Source organism: Gorilla gorilla, chromosome 12 (genome assembly GCF_029281585.2).
Source record: "Gorilla gorilla gorilla isolate KB3781 chromosome 12, NHGRI_mGorGor1-v2.1_pri, whole genome shotgun sequence".
In the NCBI taxonomy this organism is placed as follows: domain Eukaryota; kingdom Metazoa; phylum Chordata; class Mammalia; order Primates; family Hominidae; genus Gorilla; species Gorilla gorilla.
In genome coordinates this window covers 70,881,096-70,893,654 of record NC_073236.2, presented here as the reverse complement: position 1 = coordinate 70,893,654, position 12,559 = coordinate 70,881,096, and the positions used below count along the sequence as shown (strand labels likewise).

The 12,559-nt window shown below is 40.6% G+C and overlaps 1 protein-coding gene across 1 annotated transcript; it reads right to left on the bottom strand.

Moving 5' to 3' along the window:
• Positions 1–303: 303 nt before the first annotated feature.
• Positions 304–10,877, bottom strand: BMP10 (bone morphogenetic protein 10). The gene is made up of 2 exons (XM_004029351.5): positions 10,442–10,877; positions 304–5,969 (listed from the first exon to the last, which is right to left on the bottom strand). The coding sequence occupies exons 1-2, from the start codon at positions 10,773–10,775 to the stop codon at positions 5,029–5,031; spliced, it is 1,275 nt and encodes a 424-aa protein (XP_004029400.1). The 5' UTR covers positions 10,776–10,877; the 3' UTR covers positions 304–5,028.
• Between the last annotated feature and the right edge of the window lie 1,682 nt (positions 10,878–12,559).

Sequence of the window (12,559 nt, the reverse complement as noted above, 5' to 3'; positions counted from 1 at the left end):
ATTTTATTCTACCTGGGGCTGTCCCTGTGCCCTTCAAATTCCACATTCTGCCATAAGAATGAATTTCCTTCTTGAAAAAGCAGCAAGGTCTGTCTGTTGGCCAGGACTGTTACCTCTAAACTGCCTCCTTTGGTATTCAAAGAAGAAATATTTCCCAGCTACTGACAAAAGGGAGCCAATTGTATTTTCTATGAATGCCTGTGGCATTAATGGGAATTACACAAAGTCATATAAAGTGGGAGAACCATGGAGCTACAAAATCCCACTCTCTACTGAGGTCAGTTACAAGCCAAAAACAACTTATGGTTTCTTCAGACCATTCTTTATTAATATAGCAATTAGTTTTATTCCATCGGGATATGTTATCAAGTAGAAACATGAAAAAGTGGGGTGTATGCAAAATTAAATACCTTACCTCAAGGAAAAATAAGCTGCAAATAATTATCACCAAAATAATTTTTTTATTTTACTTAAAAAGACTCTGAATGTACACATTTGGTTCATGAACACAGGGTAAAATATTTATTTCCATCTTCATTTTAGTCTAGTGATAACTATACAAATCTGCACATGGATAACGAACAGGTTTTACCCCAGAACATGACCGTGCATCAGCTGATTCGGTGTGTCTGTGGTGTTCGCTGATTTCCAATGTCCATGAATGCTCAGTAGGCGGGCGCTGGCACATTGGCCGCCCCACCACTATCAAGCCAGGTGCTCACAAAACCAGTGCCCGTGTGTGATAAAAACATGCTGATCACAACAAACAGTTATTCCATGATGGGTTTTTAACTTATGACAAATATTTCACATGCAGAAACACCCCTGTGTACTTCTCTTCCATAGTCACATCTACCTTCCATTTAATGTATGAAATCAACTGTTCCTGTTTGGGGGCAAGAAAATGCACAGAGTCATACCAGCATTTCCTCTTGCACCATATGTGAGCTTGCAGAACTGCAAAGGGTTAAGAATGACCCACAGTGACTCTGAAAAGATCTACAACCTTAAAAAGGGCAACATTCCTTCTGTGTTCTAGGCAAGTTAAAAAGGTTTTGCCAGAACACTGCTAGGCTTCATAATCTGTTGATGAATCAAGTAAGAAGAATACATAAAATTCTCTTATATGAAAATATCTTTTACTTGAAGAATATAAATCATAACATACTGAAACATTTAGTAACAGTTCTTAAAAAAAAAAAGGTTTTTGTCATTAATTCCCCGGACCAAAATGTACACATCAGGAAAGAATTTGGCACTTTGGGGCTGACTCTTTTGGAAATCACTAAGCTAACATTTTTGACATTTACAAAGTAATTGGTCCAATTACAAATGAATTTGGCCAATCACATCTCTGAATTTCTGGGTCAGTGAAGGCAACAGGTGAATTCAGAGGGGAAGTACCAGCTTTGGGGGATGAAAAGATTCATTTAAATAGCGTCTCCATTTACTGAGTAGCAATCACATTCTCTCACAGCCTGACAATATTTGCTTCTCATGATAAACTGACAACATCACTTTATGAAACTGCATGACAATGTATTGGTTAAATATTTCCTGGAACATCTGCACTTCAGTTAAAACTGTACTATTTACAAATCAGAAAATATACTACAAAGCATGCTTGTAGGCACAGCATGCCTACAAGACACAAATATACAAAATTATGGCAAGCTATGGCAAGATTCCTTAAACCAAGAGAATATTCTGATGCAAAAAGAGAGAGATGGAAATACAGGCCATATATTATATGTGAGCCATACTCTGAAGCCCAGAAGACTCTCTATCCAAAAGGGAATCACAGACATAAAAATAAAATATTTGGTATTCTACAATATTTTACAAAAATAAATATATCAATCAATAAATAGTGGGAAGCCTAGAAACTCTTACATGAATATTTTGGCTGTGGGCTGCCCAAGTCCCTCTGCTATAATTCTCCTCAAGAGTTGTTTAGCTCTATCAACTTCGGTGATGATAATTCTGCAATAAAAGGGGGAAAAAAACTGGCATGGGATGTAGCAGAAGGTCTATGACTAGAGAAACATTAGTAAGATTCTACCTTTTTAAGGATCTGACAATATTCTGGCTTCCTGTCAATGCAGGAGTTGAAAGTGACACCGGTGTGCTGCCGGGGTTCTGGTGGGAGCTGGGAGAACTCCTCTACGGGCTGTGTCTTTTCACTTTCTGACAAAAAGAAAGCCAAAAAAATACAACTAGCAACATTTGAATAACAATATGTTGCTCTCTGCACTCCCTTTCCACAGGGAAGCAGAAAATCATAGAAATGCAGGTTTACATCTGGATGGGCAGAAAGAAACAACTGGGCTCTGCAGCCTGATCGCCAACAGCCTATATTTTCATATCTCTTTAACAGAAGAGTGACTATAAGTGCTCGAGACAAGATTTCTCCAGAAGCCCAGAGCCAGCAGCGCACACAGTGGAAAGTGGGGCTGGCACATCCTTAACATTCTAGTATCAGGGTGCTAATGTTAGCGGTGTGCTAATGTCAATGGGATACTAAATGTCAGCGGTGTGCCAGCACCAGTGCACAGCTCCCAAGAGCTGACTTAGGTTTTAGAAGTTTTGCAAGCCAGTTGACATCACCTTGGTAGCTCAAGATAGACCATGTAGGAGCGTTTACAGCATTGAAATCCACAAATCAGGGCTTTTTCTCCCCCTGGATTGCTGGTTGTAAGGGATTTACCAGCACACCACTGTCATATGTATTAGACATAAAGAAAATTTGCTTAATTTTTATCTAACCAGGACTATCCTGGTCAGCTGAGGTTTTACTGTGTATCTATTACAGTGTCCTTTAGAAAGGATAAGAAGTACCTTGGAGTATGTGAGTATACATTGTGTACCATGGACTATGAAGGATGCACCACATTCCACTGAGGGTATTAAGCGTGGTTATTCAAAGCCAGCTATACATCACACACACATACACACATCATGTTATATGGAGGCTGTTCCACAAATAGTGATTCTGAGTTGCATGGCCTTCTCAAAGCATCAATCACTGTATACCCACTGACGGTCAAAACACCACTCTTCCACGAGCAATGAATTCCCCAGGATTCACCCAGCAGACAACAGATCTAGCGAGCTGAGGTTCAAATTGGGCCTTCTTCAAAATAGTTTTCCTTGCCTCTATTGTCTAGTGCAGTTTGAGTTTATAACCTTAAGAGATTTGTAAAACGGGACTGATTGTTTTCCAGGGTAAAAAAAAGAAAAAAGTGTCAGACTTCTTAAGGAAGCATTCCTTAAGATGAGTAGGGGTGAATGGGGGACGATGTACTGGAAACCACATTCCTGGTTCTAACAGGAACCATCCATGTTCCCTGCCTGGAGATGCTGGAACAGTTTGGAAACTGCTCTGCTCTGCTCTGGTTCCTCCTGCACAAAGCCCGGAATATGCTTGCCAGGTAGAGGGAAATGGTTAGGGGTTAAGACTGGAGGCTGCCACCTGCCGGGAAAACCCACCGGACCCTTCCTGTGCAGAACACTTCCTCACCACTTTCAGTCCTGGCCAGTTGCAAAATGGGAAGATGGTAAGATGAGAAGATGGGAAAGTTACTGGGTTTCTACCATGAAACAATCATGATTTCAAAATTCAGGCTTGGCTTTTGAGTCATTTGCTTGTGTGTCTATTCATAAATTCGTTTATTTAAATCCATTCATTTGGACTCTGGTTTTCTTTTTCTTATACTTACTTATTCTGGTTTTCTTTTCTCTTATATCTAAGTATTCTTCATGAACAAAACATTTGATAAAGGATATTATTAAAATAAAATCAAATTAAATATCAGGGGAAGATTTAGAAATTAGAACACTAACTCCTTTCACCCTGAGAGCAAAGGCACTTAGGTGTCCCTTTCCAGTTCACAGCATGCATCATGAAGGCCAGGGAAGAGCGGGGACACAGGGATGGGAGGAAGGCGAGAGGCAATAGGGCAAAGAAGAAAGAGGGAAGGAAGAAGATGGAGCAGAGGAAAGCAGGGGTGCGGAGACAAGGGAACAGTGTTAACAGGTGAAAAAAGATATTAATATCCTTTCTTCCAACAGACAGACCCCTTCTGATTTTCCTCCTCTTAGTCTTTGATACTTCTATTTTGTCCAAAAGATTTAATTCTTTAAATAGAACCACTTTTGGTTTTACAGACACATCTGAGGATAGCCTCTGAGGATAACATCAATATCCTCTTCCCTTTCTCCCTTTCTCCCCTTCAAGTGCCCTCCCAACCCCTCTACTCTCTGCAGCAGCAACGGCCAGTACTCATGGCCTTGCTTTCCTATTGTCTCAGGAACAGATTTCATGCTGGTTTCTTCTGTTTTCCTGCCTTGACCAGGAGTTGCCCTCTGGAGCACATTGGTCCTCCATGGGTTCATTTTTTCCTGTTGTACCTCTAAGACCTCTTAAGTCCATTTGGTTTCTGTATCAATTAACCTTTCCCTTCAAGCATCCTTTGCCAGGCCCGTCCTCTCTGAGCAACTACAGAAACTCAACTGACAAAAGCTACACTTACATTTCCAGAGTATTTAGGAAGGGTAATACTTCCTAGGATGATTAAAACCCTGATGCCAATTATCTTGACTTAAATCCTACTCAGAGAAGAGGTAACAGAGAACATACCATTGGCCTTTAATATGCACACATTTGAGTGAGTCATGCATGTAGATGAGTATAACCAGCCTGCATAGAACCAAAAGATTTTCTTAAGTTCATGTATGTACAAATATACATACACAAGTGTGTGTCTTTTGACACTGTATTTTGCCTAGGGGTTGTTTTCAAATCAACAGGGAGGTGGCATTGCCAGGAAATGGCAAGTCCAAAGACAAAACAGATTGAAAGGGACTTAACTGGAGAGGAAAATATGCATTTCCTACAACAAACTGAACTGTCCATTTCCTGAAGGCAGCAAGCCTCTATTACTGTACACCCTTATTAAATAATCTCATTAAATAGGAACACCAAATATACACATTTACAGTTATTAAATAAGCCATAGGACTCTTCTTCTATCTACAGCCACATTCAGAGACGGCCATGCCTTCATATTTAAACTTGTAGGTGACGACGCCTTTGTCTAAATAGAGGATGGAGATGGGCTCTAGCTTTGTGGGCACACAGCAGGCTTTGGAAGCTTTCTGGGAATTCTTGAGGTGGACCAAGGCCTGGATAATTGCATGCTTTGTGGGTGTGAGATGCTCTGCCAGGGGGTAGTTACAAACACCACGGCATTCATAGGCTTCGTATCCAGGCGGAGCGATGATCCAGGAGTCCCACCCAATCTCCTTGAAGTCGATGTAGAGCGGGGTCCTCTTACAGTAGTTTCCTTTGGCGTTCCTTCTGATTCGGGCAGTGGAGTCATAGATGATGTTTGATCTCATCTGCAACAAAGCCTCTTCCCCGGGTCCACTGGAAAAGCTATCCAGGCCCAAGCTGTCCAGCTCTGGAAGTTGCTCATGGGAAATCATTTCATTCAGTTCCTCCTTCCTCTCCTTGTCACTGCTTTGGTCATCAGAAAACACGATGAGCAAAGGGTTATGCTTATTCTGGGCACTGGTGTCTATTTCTAGCCGTCCACTGCTGGCATCCTCAGCTTCATCGTGTTTGCTCTCAATGTGGACCTCCAGCTGGTGGGTGGATGAGCCTGACTTTTGCCAATGTCTGATGGCATCTGTGACATCAAAAGTCTCCCACTCACTGTTGGTTCCATAGATCTCCCCAGACACCAAGACCAGCATGTTTCTTTCTCCCTCATTATCCCCTTTGCTCTCCAGCACTTCAAAAATGGTAATTTTCCGGTCTACTCCATCGTATATCATACGATCCCTTTGCACCAGTGTATATAGCCTAAGTTCAGCCATGATGACCTCTTCATGGTGAGGAATGGACACATTGAAGAGGAGGGGGTATTTTCGGAGCCCATTAAAACTGACCGGCTGGGAAAACAGATCTGAAAAAAGAAATTTGCAAAAATAAGGTTTGCAGTGGGTCTCAGGGAAAAACAGATGCTTATTTATGTAATAAGAATGCCTTCCCATGCACAAAGCTTAATGCAGAAAGAATGAAGGGAGAAAATCAATGAGAACAAACACAATGTCAGCATTCTGTGACACAGGAAATCCCAAAAGGTCAGTGGTAGAATGCCCAAAAGAGTTCAGCTGCCAAGACTAAAATGGAAAATGGGGGTCTAATGGATGGGATAAAACTCAGCCAACCTTGCTTGAATAGCTCATCAGCCACAGAATTACAGAACTGGGAGGGACCTTGGAGATTGTGTGGGCAAGTCCCCAAATTTCCTAACAAACAAAGAGCCACCAAATGGGACATGTGGTGATTGTTCCTTTCTTGAAGCTTTTCGGGGATGAGGACTTCATGGTTTTTTAATATTTGTGTTTGTAGTGGGTGGAGATCCCCACACAGTTGGCTGGACACTGGTCTTCCTAAAAGACCTCCATTTAGATCAGAGGTTGGTAAACTATAGCCTATGGGCCAATATGGGCCTGCTACCTGCTTTTGGAAATAAAGTTTTATTGGAACACAGCCTCATCCATTGTTTTTGTATTGTCTGTGGCTACTTTTGCACTATAATGGCAGAGTTAAATAGATACAACAAAGAACATATAGCCTGCAAAGCTTAAAATAGTTATTATCTGTCTGGCCCTTTACAGTAGAAACTTGCTGACTTCTGTTCTAGGCAACAAAGCCTGACAAGGCCAATAAGACAGCCATAAACCAAGAGGGTCTCAGCAATTGACTTCTGGTTATATGGTCCTCTATAAAGAGGAATAGGAGAAAATGAATCCTGGGACTAGATTGGTTGCCTTAGTCTTGTACCCCTAGCACCTGGCATGGGGCGTGACATGTATAACTCACTCAATGATGTTTATGAATCAACTCTGTAAAAGTCCTTTAGTCTTAGAAGCATACTTCCAAATACTATCATGTTGACTTCCTATCTGAATATTTCACAGTGAGCCCAAAGCTCCTGCACACTTGCCTCAGGTAATGAGTCTACAAAGAAGCCCTGAAGGCATTTGCCATCAGATTATCAAAGGACTCCATGGCACCGAAGATGCTAAGGACCACCAACTGGGGGTTCTCTGTCATCATTGGCAGCATTTCCCCAAGTTTATACTTAGTTCATGATCTCAGTGAGTCCCTGTTCCAGATTATAATCTTTTAATATTTTTCTTTAACTTGATCTAATTATTTTATACTTATTATCTATTTTAGACTGTTCCTAAGCAACATAATTCATTAAAGGAGAGATTTGAGGTGATATTTATGTGTGTTTGCTAAAAATCCATACTAAGAAAAATATACAATAATTTCACATGATTAATAGCTTTCTTTGGGTACCACCCAAAATCATCTTACACACTGCTAGTGGGAAATGCTGACCTACAGAATAAATTTAAACTCCCTGGCATGGCTCTCAAGACCAGCTATATCTGGGTCTTAACCTCCTGATCAGCCAGCCATAGCTTACATACGTCCTCCACAGTGCATGGAACATTGTGATTACTCAATAATATTTGTGAACAATTGGATGGATTTGTAAACCCTTCTGTTTTAACTACATTGATATCTTTACCACCTGTCAAAACACTCTTTTTTTCCCTGCAATTTTCACCTTTTCACATGTTCTTCTGACCCTTGGAAAGCCCTTTCACCTCACCTCCACCTATCCAGCTCTGACATCTCCTATAAAAGCCTCCCTTACTTCTCATCTGAAAGTTCCCTCCTCTCTCCTCTGAAATCATTTGATCACTTTATATCTCCGTTGATCCTTGTCATTTACGTCCTTATATTTCAGCCATCTTTTTATGAATGGATTTTCCCAACTAGATTGCCATCCTCCTGGTTTGAATGGCTCAAAACTCCCTTCTATATCTCTATCCTACTATGATGGCTTAAACAGAGGTAGTGCTTTAAAAATATTGATTAGCTGATGATTCTAGGCACCAGACTAAATTAATTTATGGGCGTGACATATGACCTTAATCCATCATCAAGCTCTTGGGTTGGGCTTGGGAGTTATTCTTCCACTCTAAGAAGGGAGGAGACTTGACTCCCGATGGACAGGGAACATGGAAGAGTAGGCTGGTTGCTCTACCCAGGAGAAAAGTATAAAATAAGAGCTCACTGTAGTGGGAGGAAGGCATTACAAAGTATACAAGGAAGCTTTTGGTGTTAATGGATATATTCATGATCTTGATTGTGATGATGGTTTCAATGAATGTTACATATGTCAACACCTTTCAAATTATACACTTTAAATATGTGCAATTATACTTTTATACATCAATATTTTTATATGTCATATTTTTATAAGTCAAATATACCTCAATAAAGCTGTTTTGAAAAAGTAAGTTCACTGTGAAGTTCTGTGCATGTGCAAATGCAGTAAGCAATAGATGGAAGAGTTACATTTCAGGGCAAGAGAACGAATGTTTGTTGACAAATTTCTCATACCAGGTGCTTTGCAAGCATGATCTTCTCTGGTTCTCACAATGACCCCATAATGCAGGTATTGATTCTCTACTCGTTTTGCACCAGAATAAATCAAGCCTCGATGCAGATAACTGACTTTCCCAAATGACAAGGTGATAAAGGAGCAGTGCTAGGAATTGAGGGCACGCTTTTTTCACCTTGGAGGTGGCACTTTTTTTTCCCAAGATGGGGTAAGTTTGGAGTTTTTTTGGTCTTTCTCTCCTAGGGAGCTGCACTAAGCAGATCCAAAGAGTCAGAAGAGAGGCAATAGTAGCCAACAGGGCATGCCCTGTGCGATTTCTGTCCTCAGGCTGCACATTTCCTGCAGACTGGCAGAGGTGCTGGCGGCTGGGTTGTTTACTAAGAGATGTGTTCCTGCCCTCAATAATCTCCAGTAATAATAAGCACAGTAAACTCCACATCCTGACCTGGATCATCCAGATATTCTATGAGAGAAGTGAGAACGGAAAACGTTTCTACTTTTCCAGGGGATGCAAACATTTTCTCACCCACACCCTGAGCCAGACACTTAGGGCTCAGTGCTGAGAAGTATTAGGGAGGGTTCTTACAGGAGGAAGTTGTTCATTTTCAATTCAGACTCACCTCCAAAAGGAATCTGTAATCTCAACTTGCCATTTCCATGAGAAAGATATTATGAAATATAAATTTTGGCAGCCAACTCAATTTTAAAGGCAGATAATATCTTAGGGACTAAGGAATACCTACTCAACATTTATTCCAGTACCTAGAATATTAAGTAACTCATTAGTAGTCACTAAAGTTTGGTCAGCACTTCATAGTAAATGGAGTGCTTTCTTATCTGTAACCTCCTTTGAGTCACTCAACTATGTTATGTAGGTATTATTACTCCCACTTTACAGATGAGGAAATTGAGGCTCTGAGGCATCAGCTAATTATTCACATCCACTAAGCCAACCAGCTCTCAAAATTCCAAATCCTGAGCTATTTCTTCACTATTACCTTTCTTCTTTCAGGAACATCTGGCCAATATTAACGGGAAGCTTCTTTTATACCTGGTTAGTGACTATAAAAGCATAACTGGCAAATATTAAATTAGTTCCTTTGGACCTTCAGCTTCTACTATAGATATCTAGATATCAGGGTTTTTTTTTCCTACTAGGACCATATTAACCAAAAAACAAACAAACAAACAAACAAACAAAACCATTAACTTGCTAGCTCATTAGATTTAGTTACCAAATTTAAAGACCTAAGAGAAGAAAACACACTTTTCCCACCAATAATTCAAAGCTTGTACGTTGCTCTTTATAAAGACGGAAATGATGAGCTGGATGATTAATGGGCCATCTACACTTCCTGGAAACTGTAAACAGTGCTTTAAGGATGTACATGACACATCAAACAACACAGCCTTAGGAAGAATCTTTAAAATATATTTCCATCCTGTTTGAACATTTCTTAAATAAGGTCACAAAATAAAAACTTATCAAAAGTTTGAACAAAACACAAATCACAATTTGATGTTTTTTGACTGTTTTTACCCTTTTTATTCTAAGTAGAAGTTGAGAAATTTTTTAGTTAATTAAAAGCCCATATGGCAATCAAGGCCTATTTGGAAAATGACAAAGGTACGGCAGTAGACCAACATTAATTCTTTGTATTACTTGGTGTTCAAATTAACATTTCTTAAAAGGACCCAATTATGATGTCAAATTGATAGATGTTTTGTGGCATTGGATTAAAAGATGTTTGTAAGTATTTTTCGAGGTTCTGAAATGACTATATAATTGGTATAGAACAAAATGTGCCTTGTTTTTGTGTATCCGTATGTATTTAACATCCTTATATAGATGTATTTACCCTTACCTATATCATTCCCATGCATTGTAAATTTACTTATTGTGTCTTGAAAAAAATCCTAGCGAAATTTCATCAGCAAAAACTTACCTTCATTCTTGAAACTCCTAATGATGTTGGCAGAGGGCATGGAGGTCCGATCTGTTGCAAATTTGTTGTAGAGTTCCAACATGTACTCTGGTGGGTCCACCTTGGCTGAATCCTGCGTGGGGATGTCAGAGAGGTTTAGTGTCTTAAGAAACTCATCCTTCATGCTCTGGAGCAGTGTGTTAAAGTCGACACCGTCTTGCTCTGAGAAAACATCACCAAAGAGGGACATATCTTCTTCCAGAGGAGACTGCTCTAGGTTCATGATGGGGCTGCCAGAAACCAAGTAAGCTGCCAGGCAGAAAAGAGCGCACAGTGTCAGGACCAGAGAGCCCATGACTCCGCTGGAGCTCCTAGGCCAAGCCAGGAAGGTTTAGCTTCCCTGGGCTCTAAGTGGCAGTTTTATCTTGTGGAACGTAAATGTCTCCTGTCACTGGAGACAAGTTTGGAAACTCTTCCTCTCTCTCTCCCTCCCCCTACCACTCTTCCTCTCCCCCTAAAAGTCAGGTTGCAGTAATTGGATAACAAAATCCCCTATAGGGGCCTAGCCTTTCTTATCTCCCTAGTGTAAACTTGTGCACCAGAATTTGTTTCTATCTTGCAATCCCTATTTCTTTTAATGAGCATTTTGTAAACATTTCCACATTCTGGCACTGGTTGAGAGATAGGACAATTTTCTCTTTGCAAAGGCTCTGCTTCTCTTCCCTTCAATTCACTTCCTTTCAGCAGGAATGCCTAAATTCTGTTTTTATGGGGCTTAGTTTCACACATGCATATAATAGGTATAAGAATCAACATAATGCACATCATTGGTGATACATGTTAATTTGAGAGGTAGGGCTCAGATAAACACTTGTGAAGACAGACCAAATATACAAACTTTCCAAGTTTAAGTTAATAGCTATAAATGAATTATATAAATTTTTAGAAGTGTACCTTTTTAGAAACAGGAAAGTATAAACTTCATGATTGACAGGCTTTTTCCTACCTATTTGATCTGGCTAAAATAGCATTTGAAAAATAGGGCAAGTGCTTAGTTATACTGGCAACTAGAATTTATTAGATGCTTCCTACAAACAGGCATTGTACTGAGTGCTTTACATCTATCATCAAGTGTGCTCCTGTAATAACCGTATCATTATCTCCACCACATATATGGGTCAGTGAAGTGCCATAGCTTGCCAGAGGCCACAAAGTTGCAAAGTGATGGAGCCACAATTTCAACCAAGGCCGCCTGATTCTTATGAAGAATAAAACAGTCACACTTTTAAACCACTATTCTACCAGACTAGGGCATGGGCAATAATGCGGAGAGGCCAACACGTCCCCAGATCAGCCTGGAGGCAGGAGGCAGGCAGAAATTTGCAGCTGGATGTGGACCTCAGGTCCTCCATCTGTGCAATGAATTGTTAATATGACCAACATCTCTGCCAAATTCATCCTTCTGACTCAATCAAAATTGTCATCAAGAGACTCCAGCAAAAGCTTGGTGTGATGGTTAATACTTAGTGTCAACTTGATTGGATTGCAGGATGCAAAGTATTGATCCCGGGTGTGTCTGTGAGGGTGCTGCCAAAGGAGATTAACATTTGAATCAGTGGGCTGGGAAAGGTAGACCCACCCTTAATCTAGCTAGGCACCATCTAATCAGCCGCCAGCAGGGTTAGAATATAAAGCAGGCAGAAAAACGTGAAAAGACGAGACTGGCCTAGACTCTCAGCCTATCTTTCTCCCATGCTGGATGCTTCCTGTCCTTGAATATGGGACTCCAAGTTCTTCAGTCTGGGGACTTGGACTAGCTCTCCTCGCTCCTTAGCTTGCAGACAGCCTATTGTGGGACCTTGTGATCGTGTGAGTTAATACTTAATAAACTCATAAATACATCTCCATCCCCTATTAGTTCTATCCCTCTAGAGAACCCTGACTAATACACTCAGCAAACAACATTACCAGGCACACAAAAAACGCCAAATGCCTTGGTCCTGAAAATAAAAATGGTAGAATCAATTGTGTGTCCAGATTAGGAAAGACAAATCAGGTTCATCACATTTTCCATTCTAACTAGTGACAGTAGCAGCCAGGGTGCAGCCAGAGAGGCCCTGCGGACAAGCCCAGGGGATG